We start from the raw sequence: 22,820 nt of genomic DNA, 5'->3' as shown, positions 1-22,820 counted from the left end.
CAGTGCGAAAAAGTAAACCCCATTTAAAATACATTGTTACTTCACGCACACTTTAAACGCTTCCCGCACTGCTATCTATAATGACAGTTTTCACAAACTAAAAACTTATACATAATATGAAATAGAGTAGATAAAATAGGTTCTAGCACACAACTGCCTTTTTATAGGTTACGTTTGCCAAATGTCAATTAACGTTAAGCTGTGTGCGCATTCTCTGAAAGGATTCAAAAACTATTTTAAGTAAACACGTTATCCTTATTTATTACTAAATGCGCATGACAAGTATAACGTTTTACGTTTAACGTACGACAAATACTAGAGGGTCTAAAAAATCTCTAATATCATAAACCTTACGCCAATCAATAATTATTTTTTTACACCATTATAAAGTATTGATAACAAATGAGGAAATTATTTATTGTACAAAATAAAAATATTTTGTAGAAATAAACTCCACAAAATTTTATGAGATTAGTATACACTCCCACTATTTCTAATAATTCTTCTTTTTTTAATGAAATATTAAGTTGATTTGAGCAGGTAATAGTGTGAGGTAGGAATTTCTGTATTGTATGATTCCTATTCCGAATGTGTCAAAGTAAATCTCGACAGAGCGAATTCAGTATATCAAAAATAATGCCTATTCTGATACTGTTTTTTTTTCTGTCTTGGTTTTTTCTTAAATATTATGTTGAGAACACATCACAGATTTGTAAAAAACATTCTGAGGTAGAGATCGCGAGGCATATAATTTTTTTCTTCATGTGCTGTCTACATCATTGGAGGTTAGCGGTTATAGTGACAAAACATTTCTCTTTTTTCAGCTGTAAACATAACTTCTTTCAAGACTATACTAAAACCACAATAAATATGCACTAGAAATAAACAAATCAAAACACGTTGAATGTTATGAGGAGCACTCCCAAATCAAGATTTACAATGTATATACATTTTATCAATCCAAATCATGGTTTATAATGTTTATACATTGTAAATCATGATTAGGGTGTGCTCCTCGTAACATTTAAGTGTCTTGGTTTGTTTATTTCTAGTGCATCTTTATTGTGATTTTAGTATTTATAGTCCTGTCCAGTTTCTGACATTGCTCATCCAGGACAATTTTTTCTTACTGTTTCCTTTTTGTTGCTGTGTTTTCTTTCAACAGTTGAAGAATTTCAGAATCTATAGTCTATTGAGAAATTGTTTCAGGATATCTTGAGCTAACAAATATATTACTACTATCCTCAAAATATTGACGTGGTATTTTTCAACGGTTATTTCTAGTGTTAGCACCATTGCGGCCAATAGTCTACGGGGATCTTCATAGACTGCATTGTTTCAACTATTCTTTCTCCTTATGTGTTATCTCCTCTAAGAAAATCGACAACCATCATGGCAATTGGCACTTTCGATACCGCTGCTCTAAATAGATCAGCTGAAGTGCAGTTAAATCTCAAATTGTTTAACCAGGAGATGCGTCTTCTTCCACGACTTCTACCCTGTATCTTGCCTTGTATTATGAATTGCAACAAGTTATAACGCTCGCCCCTCAGGGCATGTCTAAGATATTACAGTTTTATAATTTGTAGTGTATTTAAAACCTCTCTCTCTCTCTCTTTCTCTCTCTCTTATCTCTCTCTCTCTCTTCTCTCTCTCTCTCTCTCTCTCTCTCTCTCTCTCTCTCTCTCTCTTCTCTCTCTCTCTCTCTCTCTCTTCTCTCTCTCTCTCTCTCTTCTCTCTCTCTCTCTCTCTCTCTCTCTCTCTCTCTCTCTCTCTCTCTCTCTCTCTCTCTCTCTCTCTCTCTCTCTCTCTCTCTCTCTCTCTCTCTCTCTCTCTCTCTCTCTTCTCTCTCTCTCTTCTCTCTCTCTCTCTCTCTTCTCTCTCTCTCTCTCTCTCTTCTCTCTCTCTCTCTTCTCTCTCTCTCTTTCCATTCTTCTCAACACCTCGACATTCGTGATTCTATCCATTTCAGCTACACTGGGGTGCAAAATTAACCGGACACCCTAAAAATGGGTCATTTTTGATGTCTGGAATTTCATAAACCTGTTGTCCGATTTAAGTGATTTTTTAATATATTATAGCCTTATTCTTTAACAATATCGCTGTAATAGTATTGTTGCTAAACAGTTAAATTTTCATTGTATACCGGGTGTACCAATCAAACTGTGTTTTTTTCTCAAAGTCGCATCACCCTGTGGAACATTCTAGCATTTATAAAATACTGAAATTAAATTCCAACTATAGCCTCATGTTTTCCCAACATATTGGTTTTTGATTCATTCGCTTACATTGGACCATAAAAAAGTTGGGTACTTTAACAACTAGCCACGTTTTTCATTAATACAGGGTGTTTTAAATAAGTACGTCCAACTTTAAGGGGAGATTCTGCATAAAAAAATAATGAGAGTTTGCTTTATAAACGGTATAAACGGCAAACGGTCATTATTTTTTCATGTAGTAGCCCTTTGAAGTTTACCACACTTATTTAAAAACATCCTGTATTCATGAAAAACATGGGTAATTGTTAAAGTACCTAACTTTTTTATGGTCCAACATAAGCGAATGAATCAAAAAACAGAATGTTGAGAAAACATGAATCTATAGTTAGGTTTTAATTTCAGTATTTCAGTATTTTATAAATGCTAGAATATTCCACAAGGTGATGCGAAGTTTGAGAAAAAAACAGTTTTATTAGTACACCCGGTATGCAATGAAAATTTACCCGTTTAGTACCAATATTATTACAGCGATATTGTTAACGAATAAGGCTGTAAACATATTAAAAAATCACTTAAATCGGACAACAGGTTTAAGAAATTCGAGACATCAAAAATGACCCATTTTTAAGGTGTCCGGTTAATTTTGCACCCCAGTGTATTATCAGACTTAATTGAACCATATGGCAAACTTTTTTATTTTTCATTTTATGAAAAAAAGTTTTCATAAAACTAAAAATAAAATTTTTTCCCCTATATGGTGTCAACTTAATTGGACACCTTGTGTATACCCTTGTATAGAGAAACCAGATACTGCAAATAAATATCGTTTAAACATTCCATTTTTACTTCTCCCTGCACCATAATTACTTCGAATACTAAATATAACCAAACACTGCCAATAATAATTTTGCAGATTTTAATAGGTAATACAATTATAACTACAATTGTAATTTTAATAGTGGAAATGCGCGCCAGAAAATGTTTGGCACACGCTTGCTTTGTTTTCATTTAATTTAAGAGATTGCAATGTTTAGCAAAACAAAGAATACAAAGAGTGTAATGATTCGGGAAATCAAAACATGTGCATATTTTAGAATTTTTTTGAAATAATTGTAATCTATTTTAGATACAAAACTTACTTTAAAACTTTTCGAAACTACCACCTACAATGCGAGAGAAATCTACGCAAGCGAGGTTCCGCGTTGAACCAATCGACCTATACCATGCATTCATAAAGTGTGGAAACGGTCTATTATCTCATGACTTAATTATTTTCAGAGTTAAAGCTCTGACAGGTTGATTTTTATTTTTAATATTAAGTGATAATGATGATTTTTAATTGGATTCATCGATGACTTTTTTTAATGGGAATAGGGTTCGTGTGGTACCTCATTTGAAAGGTGATTTAATTCTCTATTCAGTAATATAAACACAAACATCATTACTTATACGGGGTGGCCAAAAATCATTTTTGTATTAAATTAATTGACGCAAAAATAAGAATGTATGTAATTTATTTAACTCAAAATACATTTTACTGGTGCCAGAAAATATAAAAAAATGTTTATTTCATAAATAATCTAAATAATCATTGCTTTTCGCTTAAATTAAATGTCAAACAGCCACCTACCTGCCTCTTAGCAGTTTGAACATTTAATTTAAGTGAAAAGCAATGTTTATTTGTGAATTGAATAATTGAACCTCATTCTTGGACACTCTGTATAACTAATTATGTTAACGTTTATATTACTGAATAGAGAATTGAATAACCTTTCAAATGAGCTAGCACACGACCCCAATTCCCTATTTAAAAATAAAGGGTGGGGGTTGACAAATGACAGATGTATGTATCGTAAAAATGTGTCCCTCTTAGATCAAAAATCGACCTGTTTCGTCATTTCCTTAAAATCTAATAACTACTGCCAAATATCGAGGTGGACTGTTTTCTTTGGCCCACACTGTACGTGTGACAGCAACCTGATAAGAAGGTAGTTTTTTATATCTCTTATGATCTGTTAGATTTGGGAATAATAGGCAGCCTGTATTGTACCTCTTTTGTCTTTACACCATAAGAAATAGATATTTTATAATCTAGTGATTGTTTCGTTGTGCTTATACAAACTTTCGATTAATTTAACAGATATTTTTTGTCTTTTTTGGTTAATTTTTTTTATTAACTCATTTGTAATAAAACAAACGAGAAAATGCCGCCATCTTCTCAAAATCACTTATTTTAGTAAAGAAATAGTTATGAATCATATTTTAAACAATGAAAATTTCAACAATTTATCATTAACTCAAATTAATATTTTTATAAATGTAATCTACATTGTAATTTCAACCAATCAAATTTTGCTATTAAAAAATGGACAAACAATAAAAATAAAACAAAAAACAAAAAAAAGCAAAAAGGTACACCTACCGGATGGGAGTGAGAAACGGTGAAGTGAAATCGATTTTGTGGTCTAGCACTCAGAGGTATACTCGTGGGAGATAGTGTCGAGGGGCTGGTGTTTAAAGGACTCTGTAAGAAATAATAATCTAGCAAACTACTTTAAAAACGAAGGTCGGTTTGAGCGGTACAAGTCATTGTGCAAAAGGTAAATCTGTAATTGAGGTCTATTTTTAAAATAAATGATTACTAATTCATTATTGATAGTTGTTAGGTATGTCTAGCAAAATGGAAATGTAAAATTACTGGCGCCACTTCTTATCAGCTAGTAATTAGGTACCTACTAATTTATTAAAATATTTAAAATACTTTTACCCAAAAATTCAAAAAACTTTTTCCGGGGATATTAAACAAAAATTAAAAAACTCGTAGAGTAGCTAAATATTATGTTTATACGGGATATAGGCACTACATTTTATAATTGATTTAACGTTTCATTTTCAAAAAAGATTATTTTAAATTAGGTTATTCTAAGCTATAGTTATTTTGGCGCTTTTGTTTACCAAATTGACGGCTGACTTACTTGGCCTCGATCTTGTAGGCAAATATTCATGCTTTCAGTTGTAAATTCTGAGGGCATTGTTTGTACTCTCAGAATTATGTCAAATTCTTATTACTTTGTGTTTATGTATTATGTATACTTGTAGAAGTGTTTCTCTGACTTTTTATTAATCCATTAGTGTTTTTATACTCTTGCTGGTGACTTCCTCTTTTAGTATTGGTAACCAGAGTTTGCTACATTCTGGTGATGGTTTTGCTACACATTTTTCTTCAGTAAGTAAAATGAGAGCCGGTTTTTGGATTCTTTTCTTTTTCATGTCTGTTTCTTTTATGACTATTGATGAATCTTTACATTGTATTCTGTGCTCATTATCCCAGGCATGTTTCAATATCTGTGATTTGACGAAGTCTCTGTTTTTGATGTTAACTTGTTTTTGCCTCAGAAAATGAGCACAGATAGACCTGGATCCAACGTACCAAAAAAAAGTCAACATAGTGTAGTTTACCTCCGAGGTCCAGATATATGAAAAAATGTTTGTTCGACAAATATATTGGGCATTTTAATAAGTCCGACACGTAGAACATGTTAAATGACAGGTACGTATTATATTGGTGGTAAATAGCAGTCTGATTTTTGCATGAGAGTTACATGAAAGGGTAACAAATCAATTGGAAGTTCTGTCCGACAAAATACATGAGACATTTGACGTACAAAACCTGTAATCTGTTCCACAATTAAAACTTCGCCTGTTCCAGTGTTCCCTTAGGCCAAAGTTTGTCCTATTAAACACTGTTAAGCTATTAACAAATTTGCAGCTAGCTATTAATAAACTTTTTTTTGGGTACGCGGGATCCAGGCCTAAGAGTGCAATTGAAAGATGCATCAGTAAACATAGAAGAAACAGATATGAACAATAAAAGCTCTTATTTCACTTAATGAAGAAAAATGTGTAGCAAATCCATCAGTAGAGTGTTGTCAGTTCTGGTTACCAATACGACGAAGTCAGCAACAAGAATATACTAACATTAACGTTATATAGAAATTAACGAATAGAAATTTAGATATACCATCTACAATTATTATACATAATACATAAACATACACCGTCCTCGGAATTTTCAACTAAAAGCACGACTATAGTGCCAAAACAACTATAGATTTTAATAACAAATAATTTTCGGAGTGAAAACGTCAAAATAATTATAAAATGTAATTTTTTATTGGGGTTTAATCCCAGATAGACATGCCACAAGAAAACGGTTTCAATTATTGAATAATTTATACTATCTGATTCAAACTGACAGATTAGTATAATGATATAAAGGAAGAATTGGGAAAATAGTAAAGAGATAAAATATATAATCTTATTCGCAAAGCGAAAGATAAATCAGGAATTATAAAACGAGGAAAAATCATTAATGCCCGGTTGCACCAACAGAAGCTTAAGTCGAGAATATCATAAGAATTAATATAATATAATTATAATATATTACAATAAGAATACCATAATATAATAATAGATATAATTGATAATAAGGTAAGAATCTAAAATTATGGTGCAACCTAAGTGATACTCAAGGAGGCCCTATCTATAAGTAGAGCTTAGCTAAGGTGGAGCTTAAGATCTGTTGGTGCAACCAGGCATAAGAGCGTGGTAGAGATGAATTGACAGAGATTATATAAGAGTACCTATTATAAATAGATATGAGAGAGATTAAAACAACAGTTATATGGCTACGATTATAGAGAAAAAAATGTACATCAATCGACCAGGTAGCAAACGTTTGAGAAAAGTAGTACAAAGGCTCGAAAATCCAACATTTTTTAAGTAAATACAAGAACCATAAAGATATAGGTGATAGAACTTGAAGTTCAAAAATATATAAGATCACTTGCGGTGCATGGCCAAAAGTACATATAGGCCAGACAGGGAGAAGTTTCAACCAACGAATAACTGAACACGCCAATTTTGCCAATTTTGAAAAACCAATTCAATATATGTCAACTATTTAATTACAGAAAATCATGAATTTAACCACAACTTTTAAATTTTACATAAAACAAAAAAAATTACTCGAAATATTTGAAATAAACTATATTGAAATGGAAATAAGGCAAAATAGTTTTGTCTAATATAATTGCATTTCTTATAATACCTTGTAACTTAACAATAATGAACTAATGCGTACCAAAACAATATATACATGTATTTTCCAGAATCTTTGATAATAATTATTGCGTGATATAGTTACATTGGATACATGATCTTCAAAATAAAGTATTTTAAGTATACACTTAACAAAATAGAGGTAAAATTATGATAAATAAATACTATATTATAGCAAATATTTGATAATTTCTTATTTTACAGTTTTTAATGAGATTTAAATATAAAAATTTTAGAACTTTATATACATCTGTATAGTATTATCCCATCCATGATAAAGCAGTAAGCAAATTATTAAGTAAAATTGTGTTAGTGATTTGGCCGTTATCGGGAAGTTTTTTCTGGTTAAGCCCTTAGTTTTTGCTGGTTTTTTTTTGCATAAATGCTTTCTTTTTCAGAATAAAACTTAAAACAGGTCGATTTTTATTTCTTATTTATCATATTTATTACTATAATTGTATGATAATTTATAAATTCATTTATTATTAATATGTACTACTATTTAGTGCTATTAAGTGATAAAAATCGGAAGTATGTACCTATTTGTTCTTGCCTTGATACTGCGTATTGAATAATATATCGCTATCCAGAAGAACGGGGACTATGGAACTATTGGTAGTACAAGGTCTCCAACACGATGGGCACATACAAAATGGAGACTCTGGTGGAAAAATCCCTACATGAAGCCATCCGTCTGACATAGGATCGTAGCCAATGGAAACAGCAGGCTAACAATATTTAGAGTGCCTCCACGCACTGACAGCTCAAGGAATGAGGAGGAAGAGGATATAATATGCTCAAATGATTCCTCCCCTCGATCTCCCCAGCAATGTGGCGATTGAATAAAGAACCTGGTCGTACCACAAGGTCATACTTAACGATTTGGACGTTACAAATTATCGATATGTAAACACGGTCATATAAAACACATTTATGTAACTTGCGAAATTTTCATTTATTGGGACCGTGCAAGTTCGGCAAAGCGACACCTGGTTTCTACGCTCAGCAACATTTTTCGCACTTTTAATTATATTGGCCAATAATTTTATTAGTCCTGTTTACTGGATAATTGTCAAGGCCATAGTCCAAAAAAATAATAAGAAAAAATAAGATTCAGGTTATGTTATTAAAACGTAAACAATTGTATGTAGTAAATAAAATTAGTTATTAAAATGCAGTACTGCAAGCAAAATACAATTAATTAAATTTATCTTTATATAATAATTGCATATCATATCAATATTGTGGAGCAATATATAATTTTTCTTCTTCAATGACACTGAATGAAGCAAAATACAATTAATTAAATTTATCTTTATATAATAATTGCATATCATATCAATATTGTGGAGCAATATATAATTTTTCTTCTTCAATGACACTAGGTATGAAATCACGTCTACATCAATTTGACAATTTCAATTGACAATATGAATTATAGAGGAAAGTTGCGATATTTCTCCGCTATTCGCGCACGATCGTTTCTCGTATCCCCTCCAAGTACTTGCACACCGTGAATAGTGTAGAAAGTACATTTTGCAAGTCATAAACCTATAATTTAATTTTTCATACAATTCTACAAGGAAAATAGAGTCATAAGAGAAATTTTTAAGTAGATAGGAGTTCAAACTGATAAAATTCATGATATAAAATTGAGTTTATTAAGTTAAACTAAACAAAATAAGACATTTAAAAACTAAACAACGTTTCTAGTCCTATCTGAACTTTTTAAAAGCAATTTGAATTCAAGAATTTGTTTATTGCTGTATAAAAATTTAAAATAGATTTTCCCAAATCATGTAACAAATTGATAATAATACAACTATTAACTATCAATAATATGTTGTTACAATAGTATCGATCGTTTATACACTGCGCGTCATAGAAAACGGGCACCCTAAAAAATGGGTCATTTTTGATGACGCGTATCTCCTAAACCTGTTGTCCGATTAAGTGATTTTTTGAATATGTTATAGCCCTATTCTTTGTCAATATCTCTATAATAATATTTTTGCAAAACAGGTAAATTTTCATTGTATACCGGGTGTACGAATCAAACTGTGTTTTTTTCTCAAAGTTCGCAACACCCTGTGGAATATTCTAGCATTTATAAAATACTGAAATTAAAACCCAACTATAGCCTCAGGTTTTCTTAACATTTTGTTTTTTGATTCATTCGCTTATGTTGGATAATACAAAAGTTATGTACTTTAACAACTAGGCATGCTCTTTATCAGTACATGGTGTTTCTAAAGAAGTACGACAAACTTTAAGGGGTAATTCTGCATGAAAACATAATGACCGGTTGCTTTATAAACATATGTCCGCAAATGCTTCGTTTCCGACATACAGGATGTTGGATTTTTCTTACAAACTGACGATTTATTTATTGCCCTAAAACCGGTTGAGATATGCAAATGAAATTTGGTGGATTTTAAGACGTAATTTTTGAACATATTTTGACATACAATTAAGAATTTTTTATTCACCATTGGCGTGCATACGAATAACATGATCGGTCATATTACCCGTATGCGCTCCAATAGTGAATATAAAATTCTTAGTTGAATGTCAAAAAATGTGCAATAACCATATCTTAAAACCTACCAAATTTCATTTGCATATCTCAACCGGTTTTAAAGCAATAAATAAATCATCAGTTTGTAAAAAAAAATTGAACATCCCGTATCTCGGAAACGAAGCTTTTGCGGATATATGATTATAAAGCAAACTGTCATTATTTTTAATGCAGAATTACCCCTTAAAGTTTGTCGAACTTATTTAGTCCCTAAAACCCTTTAGACTAATAACACCCTGTACTGATGAAGAACATGGCTAGATGTTAAAGTACATAACTTTTGTATTATCCAACATAAGCGAATGAATCAAAAAACAGAATGTTAAGAAAACCTGAGGCTATAGTTGGGTTTTAATTTCAGTATTTTACAAATGATAGAATATTCCACAGGGTGTTGCGAATTTTGAGAAAAAAACACAGTTTCATTCGTACACCCGGTATACAATGAACATTTACCTGATTAGCAAAAATATTATTACAGGGATATTGACAAAGAATAGGGCTATAACATATTCAAAAAATCATTTAAATCGGACAACAGGTTTAGGAGATACGCGACATCAAAAATGACCCATTTTTTAGGGTGCCCGTTTTCTATGACGCGCAGTTTACATCAACATGCCAGTTAAAATTGTTATTATTATAATTATTCACTTTTCTTTTCCATACGTTTTACCCTGAAGCTGAACAACTTGATTCAAATGTCGGAAATCATTGTTTTTATATTGTCCTGTCTACAATTCGGAATTTTTCTCACATTGGCCAATTTTCACAGAATATCCTTACTAAAATAAAAATCTGCTTACCAATAAGAAATCGATAGATAACACAATTTATAAGTATCTGACAGATCAACGCTAAGTTGGCTAACAAATGGTAAAGACTTAGAACAATAAGACTGATTTTACCAAAAATATGTTTGCCTTCTATTACACTTCCCGGCACAATTAACCGTCCACCTTGTAGAAACTTTTTTTTTCAATTTGTAGAAATTGTCAATCTTAGACCACATTTTATGAAAGTTACAGTAAAAACTACCTTTGAGGAAAAGAAAACAATAAAATTATTGGAAAAAAAGTCTATCAGGGGATGCTTAGCAAAAATCCAATGTTTAAAAATCTTAAACAAACATAATTTTGAAAATCATAGTAGTCTAATTAAACATAATTACGAGTATTAATAAGGGGTGTTCCCGCCTCTGGCCCTTAGGCTAAGGCTCCACGGGCGAGAAATTTATGCTAGCAGTAGCCGTAAAACGAACTTAAGGTTCCGCGGAACGGAATAGGAATAGCCGAACTGAACCGACTACGCACAAGTCCTGTAGTCGGTACAGTTCGGCTATTCCTATTCCGTTCAGCGGAACCTTAAGTTCGTTTTACGGCTACTGCTAGCGTAAATTTGTCGCCCGTGGAGCCTTAGCCTTAGGACTTCTTGGAGCGCCTCCAAAGAATGTAGGGGCTGAACTACCGTACGGGATGCTATCAGGCAATTTCGGGAGGTAGGTTCATACACCCGCAGGCCAGACCGACATCGCATCGATGCACTACAAATCGGGATGGCCACTTCATTGTCAGCAACGTGTGGAGAAATACGCTTTTACACCGCTCCTGAAGCTCATACGCGCCTTTTTGAGATAAAAAATGTTAGTTTGAATGAACGTAAGATTTATTCCGTTGGTGGGGGTATTGACGGAAACAATTATATAAAATAATATTAATTAAAACGCAAACAATCGTCAATAATATACTTATTTATTATTGGGTAAACAAGCGTGCTTCGTTTATTATCTCGTAAGGGTTTTGTTGTTGTTTTAGCGAGGGTGTGTCTGAACCGCGCGCCTGCTGTGTCGATACTGCGAGACCACCACACTCTATTATGTCACCATGCTTGCGGTTTTACAATATGGCTAGAAAGGCAATAAATTACTACATCTGCGTTTTAAAAAGGTGAGAACCTTTCTGTATTTTAAGAAGTTGACATGAAGAGCGTGGCAATCTGGCCTCGAAATCTATTAGTGTTTCCTTGAAAAAAACATTAATTTTATACAATCTGCTTAGGGATACATTTCGTTTCTTAAACTTAACGGCCCTTGTTAGCATATGGTTTGTATATTAAATGTGAATTTTAAATGACTAATGTTATCTCGTTTTGAGAAAAGTTATTAAAAATTTAGCAAAAATAGCAATTAAAGCGTATCGATATAGATTGGAAGACTGACAAAAAGAAATTTGAGGGATTTCCATCCAGCTCGCGCCCCACAGCTGCTCCCACAACACCGTAGAGCTAGACTTGATTTTGTGCGAGCATATGTTGACTGGACTGTGGCAGAATAGATGAACATACTGCTCTTAGATGAGAGCAGAATAGCCCTAAGAGATCCAAATGGACATCAGCGTGTCTACTAGCGTCAAAATGAAAGGTTTACTCCATGCACTATAACCGAAACAGTGGCTTACCGAGAAGGGTCAATAATGATTTGAGGAGGTATCTCTTACGAAGCTCGTACTGTCTTGTTGTGTTCCATAGAAGTAGTATGAATACTCAAAGATACGTGGAAGAAGTTCTTCAAGAACATGCCATACCTTTCGTACCGTTGATTGGTGAAAACTTTAGATTAATGCATGACAATGTACGTTGCCATACCGCAAGATTCACCCGTGAGTACCTTAATGAGGTCGGGATTCAAGTTTTACTATAGCCAGCATGCTGTCCCGATCTTAATGCAATTGAACACATTTGGGACAACCTCAAAAAACGGGTAAGAGTACCAGCCCCTACATCCTTCGAAGAGCTCAAAATGGCTGCCGTAGAAGAGTGGCACTATATTCTCCAATCCGATATCTAGGTACTTTTTTTTCAACCGACCTCTTTTCAATTATTGTTTTCTTTTCCTTAAGGGTAGTTTTGACCGTATCTTTCATAAAGTGTGGTTCAAGATTGACAATTTCTGCAAATTGAAAGAAATACAAGGTGGGTGGTTAATTGTGCCGGAGAGTGTATTTGTGCAAAACATTTAGTGTACGCTTTTTTATAGTATGTGACATATCAGTAAATATGGATCTAAAAAATTTTACAACAAAAACAAGTTTCTCTAATTTCTGAATAGCGTATTTTTAAAGAAGGTTTTAGTTGAATTACATATTATGTATATCACACAAAAAACTAAATTGTAAACATTGATTCGTTTTTATTTAAATTAACCTGTCTAAGATTATAATTTTACCTCTATTTGTAAAATGTAATTTTCAACCTCTTCATAAACACAAAATTATTATTATATTTGTTATAAAAATATATGCTTACAGAACCATACGGAGAGCTATCGTGGTCTTGATCAAGTGGTGCGTGAATTGGTGAAGAAAAATCGACATTTGTCAAATCAGGCAGAGAGCCAGTGTTTGCTATTGGTATTTGAATTATACTAGGATCGTGTGCTGACGGATGTATACTAAAAAATAAATAAAAACATATTACAAATAGTCAGTACCCTATTGTAAATCAACAAATTAAAAATATGTATAGCAAATACTATAAATAAATTAACACTACAATTTATAAACAACAATAACACCTTTAATAAAAATGTATGTCAAATTCAAACAATTAGGCGTGCACGTCATAGATTTAGTGACATCATAAACCAATGGTACAAACTTGACGCAAACAAATTCAACACCTTTTTCCTCATAATATTAGTTTTCTCGCTACTGTCAAGTTTAGCAGGAAAGAGCTGTTGCCAAATAAAAAAACATACATATATTTATTTACCATAGCAGCTACCGGGTATACTGTTTCTCTTTATCTTTAAGAATGTGAAACAACGATAACTATCCGTACTATAAATATCACGCTCATTTTGTCCTATAGAAGGTTATGTAAGATTTTTGTCTATGGTAGCTGCTTAAAATAGAAACTGTCCTATGAAACTGTCTGCACACTAAATTCTGTTACTTTAGTTTCTCTATTTGATTTTGATTCAAATTGTTTGATATTTTAATAGAATTGTACCAAACCAATGATATATCTGTATTTCGTTTTCCCCGATTATAATTTGAAAACTATATTTTGACATTTGGTATATTTAACCTGCAATATTATGACAGACGTCAGTTACCATTTCCAATCTCACCAAATGTAACAATGACGTCTATATAAACTCGTCAATAATTCTAGCCAATGAAATGCTCGTTGTAATAGGAATGTCATGTCAAAAAATCTGATTATTCCCTACATATTTTTTCAAATTCAGAATATGGCAACAAGGAGAAAATTGCGTGCAACCTTTATTGTTGGACTTTTCCTTTTGGACTTGTTGCTTTTATAAATTTTCGTAATAAACACACAAAATAGGGCATTCCACGACATTGACGTTTGGGAGGAAAACTGTCGAACATTGTGTCTGTTTATATTATTTGCACATGTTTCTCAAGTTTTATACCGTTAACAGTAGTTTTTTAGTTGTATTTTCCGAACATTTTGTTGTAGATTTTGTGTAGTTTTTAGTTATAGAAGTACTTGAACTACTTTATTTAGTTTTAATCAGTGAATAAATAAACATGAGTGCACATAAAGTTGTTGGTAGACAATACAAATGTTGCTAGTAGGTACCTATTGTAGACGCACAGTGGTAGGTACAAGCAAAATAAATAATATAGGTGCATTTTCCCTTAAGGAGTATGAGTTAACCTACGGTTTAGACGTTTTCCAAGCGTAAGTAACATGGACATAGTTAGTTATTTAGTATTTTTATAGGACGTTTAATAGCATTTAACCATTGTGTTTGTCTCTCAGATAATAACGTATTTAGTTGTTTTATGTTTTTGTCTCTTTGATAATAATTTCTTTAGATGTTTTATGCTTAAAATGTAGCACTGATGGAAGCATCTGCACTTTATCATGAATACTTCGCATTCCACAGTTCAAAACACAACAGAAATGAGGCATATTATCTTTTTGGATTAATTTTTCTAGTGAGAATGTTATATTAATCCTTCTATAAAACAAAATTACAAGGAAACGCAACTAAAATTATCTAAAACCTAAAACAACTTTAGAACAGATAGAATAACATTTATGTTTGCCTCCCAGCTGTCAGATTGAGTTCATTTTAACAGCATGTTGGAATGCCCCATCCCTATAACACAGTATTTGGCTCAGGCAGTTTCATCATTCGTCCGTCGTACAATCATCCAATTTGATACGTTTATTAAGCATATTACGTGTATTATAAAATATTTTCTAATGTTTTGTTCTAAAATTTTTCCATCAATAGCCGCTCATAATTTCCCACTCTCACGTGAAAAGTGATTCATATAAATTTAGTCATTGTTTTGTTTTTCTTTTGTAATGGATTTTTTCTAACTTTTATATTGTTTCAAAACACAAGTAACACATATAGATCGCTGACGTTTATTGGATAATATACTTTCGCTGCATTTACATTATTTTATTTATGTTGTACTATACACGAACGGACAAATAAAATGTCACGATTTTATTTTTATTGGTTACTTCCTACATAACAATAATATTAGGTAGTGAATAGTTCTATTAATATCGGAACCACCTGTGGAGAAACGATATCGAACAAAACAAATAAAATTTTTATTACATCACTTAACAGAAATCCCATTTTGAAACAAATCACAAATTTATATTTCCTCTGACATTGCAAGCTATTTCTGGGGGGTATTAAATAAAATCAATGCTTCAATTCTATTTCAGGCTATTTTTTTTTCAACAGTTTATATGCGTAGAGGGTTAAGTGAGTAAATAAATGGTAGGTTATTTCTTGGACAAGCTTATAACATAAGAGTCCATTCGATATTTATCTAAATTATACAGTATACTGTGTACTGTATGACACTGAAATGCAATACATACTAAACATCAAAACATTTTTAATTATTTTGTATCATTACGGGACTTGCATCTTACATAATACATATACCTATATCGATAAACAAAAGTTTCAACCGATTTCCTTATCGTCCAGTCTTCAGAGATTTGACCAGTGGCGGCTCGTCAGGCCGACCCACACATTTATGGACACATTATAGATTTTTTTAAATATTTAATTTAATCAGAGGTAATGATATTCGTTTCTGTGAAATAAAAAAATATTTGTGAGATAATACAGACTAAATTTTATTCATTGTTTTTAAAAGAATTCGATCGATCCCATACGTTAAGTGATCCCTGTGCGCTGTGCGTAAGAGACTTTTCAAAAATGATCCTATAGCCATGCACCCGATTGCGATTGTGTGAATTCTTATTATAAAGCCCGGCTCGGCAAGCCGTCCACGAGATTGAATATTTGCTTGTAATGAGAAGTATGGAATATTAGCCGATAGGCAACCAATTATACATTTCCCGTACTATTTGAATGGCAAGTACGGCAGAAACCAATCTGCCGAGCGGTGATCTGCAAACGGTAGCAAGGCACGTACAGCCACGTACCTTGCTATCACGTCCGGGATAAAATTATGAAATAGGTAAGTAGGTAGTTTTACGTCGTTTAATGATTGATATTGTAATTTTTTTAAGTTGTTAGGAATTACCATTTAGGTGACAGGGTAAATCGGAGGATTCGTTACATCAAGTTAATTATAGAGAACAAATAAAATTGTTTAACAAACTTTCTAATTTACTTTCTGACTAGAAGACATTTAGCGGCGTACCTAAAACAGCACAGAATGAAAGAATCAATTAGTAATAGTTACATTTTGATGCTTTTCGGTAGAAATAGACGAAACTACTGATAGAGGTAACATGTCATTCACAAGTATCAATTGTTCTTCGATACGCGTTACGTCTAATATTTATGAGAGGTTTTTAGGTTTTCAGACGTGAGCAGAAGCCATAAGACAGAATATATTTTTGGTGTTTTAAAGGACATATTAAAATTTTTTGATATCAAAAATAAATTGGTAAGGCAAATTTATGACGGCGCTGCCTTGATGTCCGGTGAACTGCATGGTCTCCAGGCAAAAGTTAAAACTATTGCACCAGGCAAAACTATTATTTACTCACTGTTATAAACCATTGACCTCTTTAACGATTCAAAATTTAAAAGTTACGCCAAAAAAATTCCAAAATATCTATTAGACAAGTTCATTAAAAATTATCCATCATTCTTTAATCAAATAAAATAAGAAAATGGATTAACAGGTTTATATGCTGATCCAAATATTTTCGGAAAGTGGGATAAGTTACAAAATATGTATAATTTTTTATACTGCAATTCATTAGGTACAACAAACTGTTCCCGAAATTAATAAATTATTGTGCTCAAATGTGGGCAAATTCTGCCTCAAATTAACGGGATTTCTCTTGTCTCAAAAGAGTCAAAACGTATTGTCGAAACACCATGAAACAAGAGAGAATGTCAAACTTGTCTCAAATTTCAAATGTCAATAGAAAAAAACTTTTAAAATCTCTCCAAAGCAATAATAAATTTGACAATGACGTTATAACCCATTTTGCTACTTCGAAACAACAAAACGCTGAATTTGCACTTTCACATTACAAATAATCTCACGTCACGGAAAATCCTTCCACGAAGATAATATTTGGTGGAATTTGTAGCTGAAGTTATGTAGTTTCGAAAAATGTATAGTCTAGGTCTAGGCGCCGGAGGGATCACCGTGTCCTTTTCAATTCTGATGGACAAACTCAACGGTTTCTTATGGGTTTTTAGCTGCTGATTACGAATTTCGAGGGTGGATTTCGATCCGAGTGGTCAAAAAATTGTTATAAACAATTTAATTGTTTATAAGGCTCTGGCTCATAAACTAAAAGAGATAAAAAAATGTTTCAAATAAAATTTGTTCCTTAATAAAAAACGAAGAAAAAAACGTTTAGTAAACCTAAATCCAATAATTAGAACTCAAGATATACTTAGTAAAATTAGTGCACAATACAAATTGCAAAATAAGGATTTTTCGAAGCTTTATCGATCGTAACTCAGCTTCTACGAATGCCAATGAGTCTTAGAAGATCTCATTTTAAAGCTTAATTACGTGTTCCAAAGTTCCAAAATAGGCTACCAAACAAAGTTTGTTAAATTACTTTATCTTTATTTGTTTTAAAGTTATACCCATTTGAAGTTATAATTTTCTTTAAAAAATTGTACATTAATTTGTTTATAAGGGTTTCAAACAAATTTGAGCTATAAACAATTATACTTTAATTAACAATAATGATAGAAGAACTCAAAAGGAACAATTTGAGCTTATGAAAATGTTCATAAATGTATTTTTGGCCAAGATATCGAAGATCGGCTTACAGTCAAGTAAGTGACGAAATTCGTTTAGCTTTATCGAGAGTAACTCGGCTTCTACGAATGCAAATGAGCCTTAGAAGATCTCATTTTAAAGCTTAATTAATAGACTTCCAAACAAAGTTTGTTAAATTATTTTATCTTTATTTGTTTTAAAGTTATACCCGTTTGAAGTTATAATTTTCTTGAAAAAATTGTACATTAATTTGTTTATAAGGGATTCAAACAAATTTCAGCTATATACAATTATACTTTAATTAACAATAATGATAGAAGAACTCAAAAGGAAAAATTTGAGCTTATGAAAATGTTCATAAGTGTATTTTTGGCCAAGATATCGATATTTTAATATCGATATCTTGGCCAAAAATAAATTTACGAACATTTTCATAAGCTCAAATTGTTCCTTTTGAGTTCTTCTACCATTACTGTTAATTAAAGTATAAATGTTTATAGCTCAAATTTGCTTGAGACCCTTATACACAAATTAAAGTACATATAATTGTTTTAAGAAAATTATAACTTCAAACGGGTATAACTTTGAAACAAATGAAGATAAAGTAATTTAACACACTTTGTTTGGAAGCCTATTAATTAAGCTTTAAAATGAGATCTGCTAAGGCTCATTTGCATTCGTAGAAGCCGAGTTACGATCGATGAAGCTTCGAAAAATACTTATTTTGCAATTTGCTATTTGTATTGTGCACTAATTTTACAATATCTTGAGTTGTAATTGTTGGATTTAAGTTTAGTAAACGTTTTTTCTTCGTTTTTTATTATGGAACAAATTTTATTTGAAACATTTTTTTATCTCTTTTAGTTTATGAGCCTGAGTCTTATAAACAATTAAATTGTTTATAACAATTTTTTGATCACTCGGATCAAAATCCACCCTCGAAATTCGAATCAGTAGCCAAAAATCCATAAGAAACCGTTGAGTTTGTCCATCAGAATTGAAAAGGACACGGTGACCTCTATTTGGCGCCTAGACTAAGACTACTACTTACACAATCAAAAAGAAACATTTTTACACGTTTTAGATCGTTTGTAATCTGAACAAGATGGTGCCACTTGGCATAAAGCCTGTGAAAGCATGACTTTACTGCGAGACGATTCAATGAGCAATTTTTTCACGCTTCGGACCAGTGAATTGGCCGCTTATATCCTGTGACATCACACCTCGTAGACTTTTTGCTTTGGGGCTACCTAAAGTCCAAAGTCTACTTGAATAAACCAACTACGAATGAGGCCGTGGAGGCCGATATTACTCGAGGCATTGGTCAAATACCAATCGAAATGCTCAAACGCGTCATCGAGAATTGAAACTGTAAGATGGACTATCTTACCGCCCTCACGGTCAACATTTGAAAGAAATTATCTTTAAGAAGTAATTGTAAAGAATGGTTCTTTTGTGTGATAATAAATATTTTCAAATAAGATTTATTTTTTTTATTGTTTTTTCCTTTTGAAAAAAGTACCCCTACATGAATCACCCATTACTTAAATGATTTTATGAAGAAGTTACCTCAAAAGTTAGGAACCACACACGTAAGAAATTACCCTAATTTAGGTACCCTTGCGGATTATTTTAAATTTAGACTATTGATAGAAATTTTTATAATATAAATATAAAAACGCTGGACGGAAGGGCCGCCCGAGAACTTTATCGTACCGATCTATTATCGTTATCGTACAAGATACTGGCATTCTATAAAAAGAACAAAGTTACTCGTTATTTTGATATTTTAGAAACACCTTGTATACTTGGAAATATTTTATGGTTCTACGCATCATTAATTCCTGCATTTGAGAAAATGTTCGATGCCATATTTCGGGGACACACTATAGATATAGAGATTATTGCATCAATTAATAGAATATTATAGTCATACATTCATTTCAAATTAGTTAATTTTTCTGAGAAATTAATAGTTTACAATATTTGCATTTCATTCTATTTGTATTACGCCAGTCAATGCGCGAGATTAAGAACAAGATATTACCTCCTAATTCTATCCTACTGCATGGATGTTAATGACATTTTGGGAGTAGCCCAATCTCCTAATTCAAAGTCTATCCTATATACTATGACGCTTTTATCATGGGGGTGGTTCCCACCACTTCTCGGGGGTGTAATATTTTTATTTTCGAATTACATGGAGAAAAAGGAAGATTTTTAAGAAAATTTAAAAATGCATTCTATAATTTTATCACATTTTTTACAAAAAACATTCATTTTAAACCCGTTCAACTTTTTGAAAGCCGAAATAACACTATATTAAAAGGTATTGCAGAAGAAAAATAATGCATTTAAATTCTGGTGGATGAGGGGTTACTTCTCATTTTTCCTTAAAGTACATTAGTCATATATTTTTTTTGCACCATATCTCGCTTAGTTTGAATGTCACCGACATTTAACGGTGCTCGTTTTAAAGGCCTTTTCAAACACTACAAAAGGCGTTGGTAGCAGTACCGTTCCTCTGTTCTTTCAAGTTGAATACACCAATTTGAGCATGCACCAAAAAACAAACTCTTTTCACCTACCATATCTCTTTTTGTATTATAAATAGAACATTTACAAAGGAACGAATCTCTTTGTTATTTATAATCTAAAAAATGTTTTATATGGTGTTTTTAGTTCGATGCGTAGTTTTTAAGGTATTCACAAAAAACCGTCCGAAAAGGTGTCATTTTTCAATGAAAATGGCCAATTTTCAACTACGCATAACTCAAAAAGTATCGAGTCCTCAAAAAAAGTATAGACCAGTTTTTGCTTAGAAATAGGTTCTCTAGCCACTTCCGTGCTTATTTTGACCAACAAATTTTCCACCCCCTTGAAGGGGTGGGAACCGCCCCAAGATAAAAGCGTCATAGTATATAGATTAGATTTTGTTTCTTGAGCTATTCCCTACTTACTGTGAAAGTATCAAGTACATTGATGTAGTAGGATGGAATTAGGAGCCAAATACCCTCATTGACTGCCCTATAATAATGCTCTACACTCTACTATGATCGCGTGAGAGAGGACACACACACGATTATAGCAAAATTTCTATTTACTGTAACTTTTCGAGTTTTTGAGCTACAGCAACGAGTTTTATGTCATTGGAAAGGTAATTCTACATTCTTTCAAAATATGTACAAATATACAGGGCGTACCTAAAAAAAAAATAAGATTTTTTTTTTCATTTCCGGTTCAACCGAAAGCCATATTTTGGGTAAAATTTATTGTAATAATAGATAATAAAGTACCATATACGTCTGCAAAATTTCAAATTTTAGTTTCTATTACAAAGGAAGTTACGGGCACTCGAATATTTTTTTATAGAAAATTCATCTCCCCTCCTATGGGGAGTTAAGAAATCTGACTAATGTCATTCTATTTACCGATAGGATATTAAAAATAAACAAATTCCTTGCAGCCATTTTTGAGAAAATCTAGTTCAAAGTTTTGTCAAATTTTGACCCCTTAAATATAGGCAACCCATAACTTTTTCTGAAAAACGATAATATCCTTCTTATAGCCCCATCTTTAGGCTACATAACGACCTTTTCAAATTAAACTTATTTTAAACAAGTTTTTAAATAGGTAGGGAAATGTGTCGGGTGGGCGGTCGGTCATCTTGGCCGCCATTTTGAATTTGGAAATGTCAAGTTCCGTATTTCTATTTACCTATCGATGAGCTAACTTTGAGTTAAATTTCATTCATTTCGGTCAAAATTTGCAAAAATGGGCCCTAAATAACCCCCCTATTTCGGCCCCCCTTTGAGAGGTTTTTTTTAAAAGCTTAGTTTCTCGATAAAATTCTCTTAAACTTACTCATACCGAATTTCATCGAAATCGGTCCAGTAGTTTTTGCTGGGCGGTGGCGACATACGTACGTGCATACTTCCGACATGTTTTTTATTTGCTTTTTAGACTCAAGGGGACTCAAAAAGTCGGAAAAAAGTAAAATCTGAAATTTTTTTTTTGCACGATCCTATAACTTTATCTATTATACTATACTACGTATGTAGTACGATAAAGTCAAAAAGTTATAACATTTTTCAAATGTTATCTGAGACATCTGAGTATTCATGATAAGTCTCAGAGACTTCACGTCATTGCTTACATTATTATCTTAAGAACGTTATCATGACGCCACTAAGTATGGGTGAAAACAAAATTACCAAAAAATTGTTGTGTTATTTTTTGGTGAAGCTGGAAACCCATATTATTGTTGTATAAAACTTAACGACGTTCTACACCTTCAGCAAAGAATTGAGGATTTGCATGAAATTTTAGTATGTTATAGTTTACTTCAAAAAACTAAGACTTGATTTTTTAAAAATTGTTTTACCGTGCCGTTTAATTACTATTAAGGGTCACAGTTAAGTTTTACCATGGGCTCTTATGGGAATTTTTAAAAAGTTAATAACTTTTGACCCAAATTTACGATTTTTAATTATTTGTACTTAAATTAAAGGTTTTTTTGTAAGGAATTACTAAGGTTTATTAAAAAATGAAGATTGTTTACCGTGCCATTTATTTTTAATTTATTTATTATAATTAATTCCGTAATTTATTCCGTAATTTCCGTAATTTACTATAATTTATTTTTATAAAGTATTCAATACTGAA

General features: G+C 32.0%; 1 protein-coding gene across 2 annotated transcripts in view; it reads right to left on the bottom strand.

Annotated features, from left to right (window-relative positions):
• Positions 1 to 22,820, bottom strand: part of LOC126880386 (CREB-regulated transcription coactivator 1) — a 375,806-nt gene that overhangs the window by 96,096 nt on the left and 256,890 nt on the right. For both annotated transcript variants that reach the window (XM_050644219.1, XM_050644220.1), the window contains exons 4-5: positions 13,222 to 13,366; positions 4,642 to 4,743 (exon numbers count right to left, since the gene is read on the bottom strand). In XM_050644219.1, coding sequence (XP_050500176.1) covers positions 4,642 to 4,743; positions 13,222 to 13,366 — 247 coding nt within the window. The remainder of the gene's footprint in view (positions 1 to 4,641; positions 4,744 to 13,221; positions 13,367 to 22,820) is intronic.

Source organism: Diabrotica virgifera, chromosome 2, assembly GCF_917563875.1.
Source record: "Diabrotica virgifera virgifera chromosome 2, PGI_DIABVI_V3a".
NCBI classification, from domain to species: domain Eukaryota; kingdom Metazoa; phylum Arthropoda; class Insecta; order Coleoptera; family Chrysomelidae; genus Diabrotica; species Diabrotica virgifera.
This window is presented reverse-complemented; position numbering and strand designations above follow the sequence as displayed.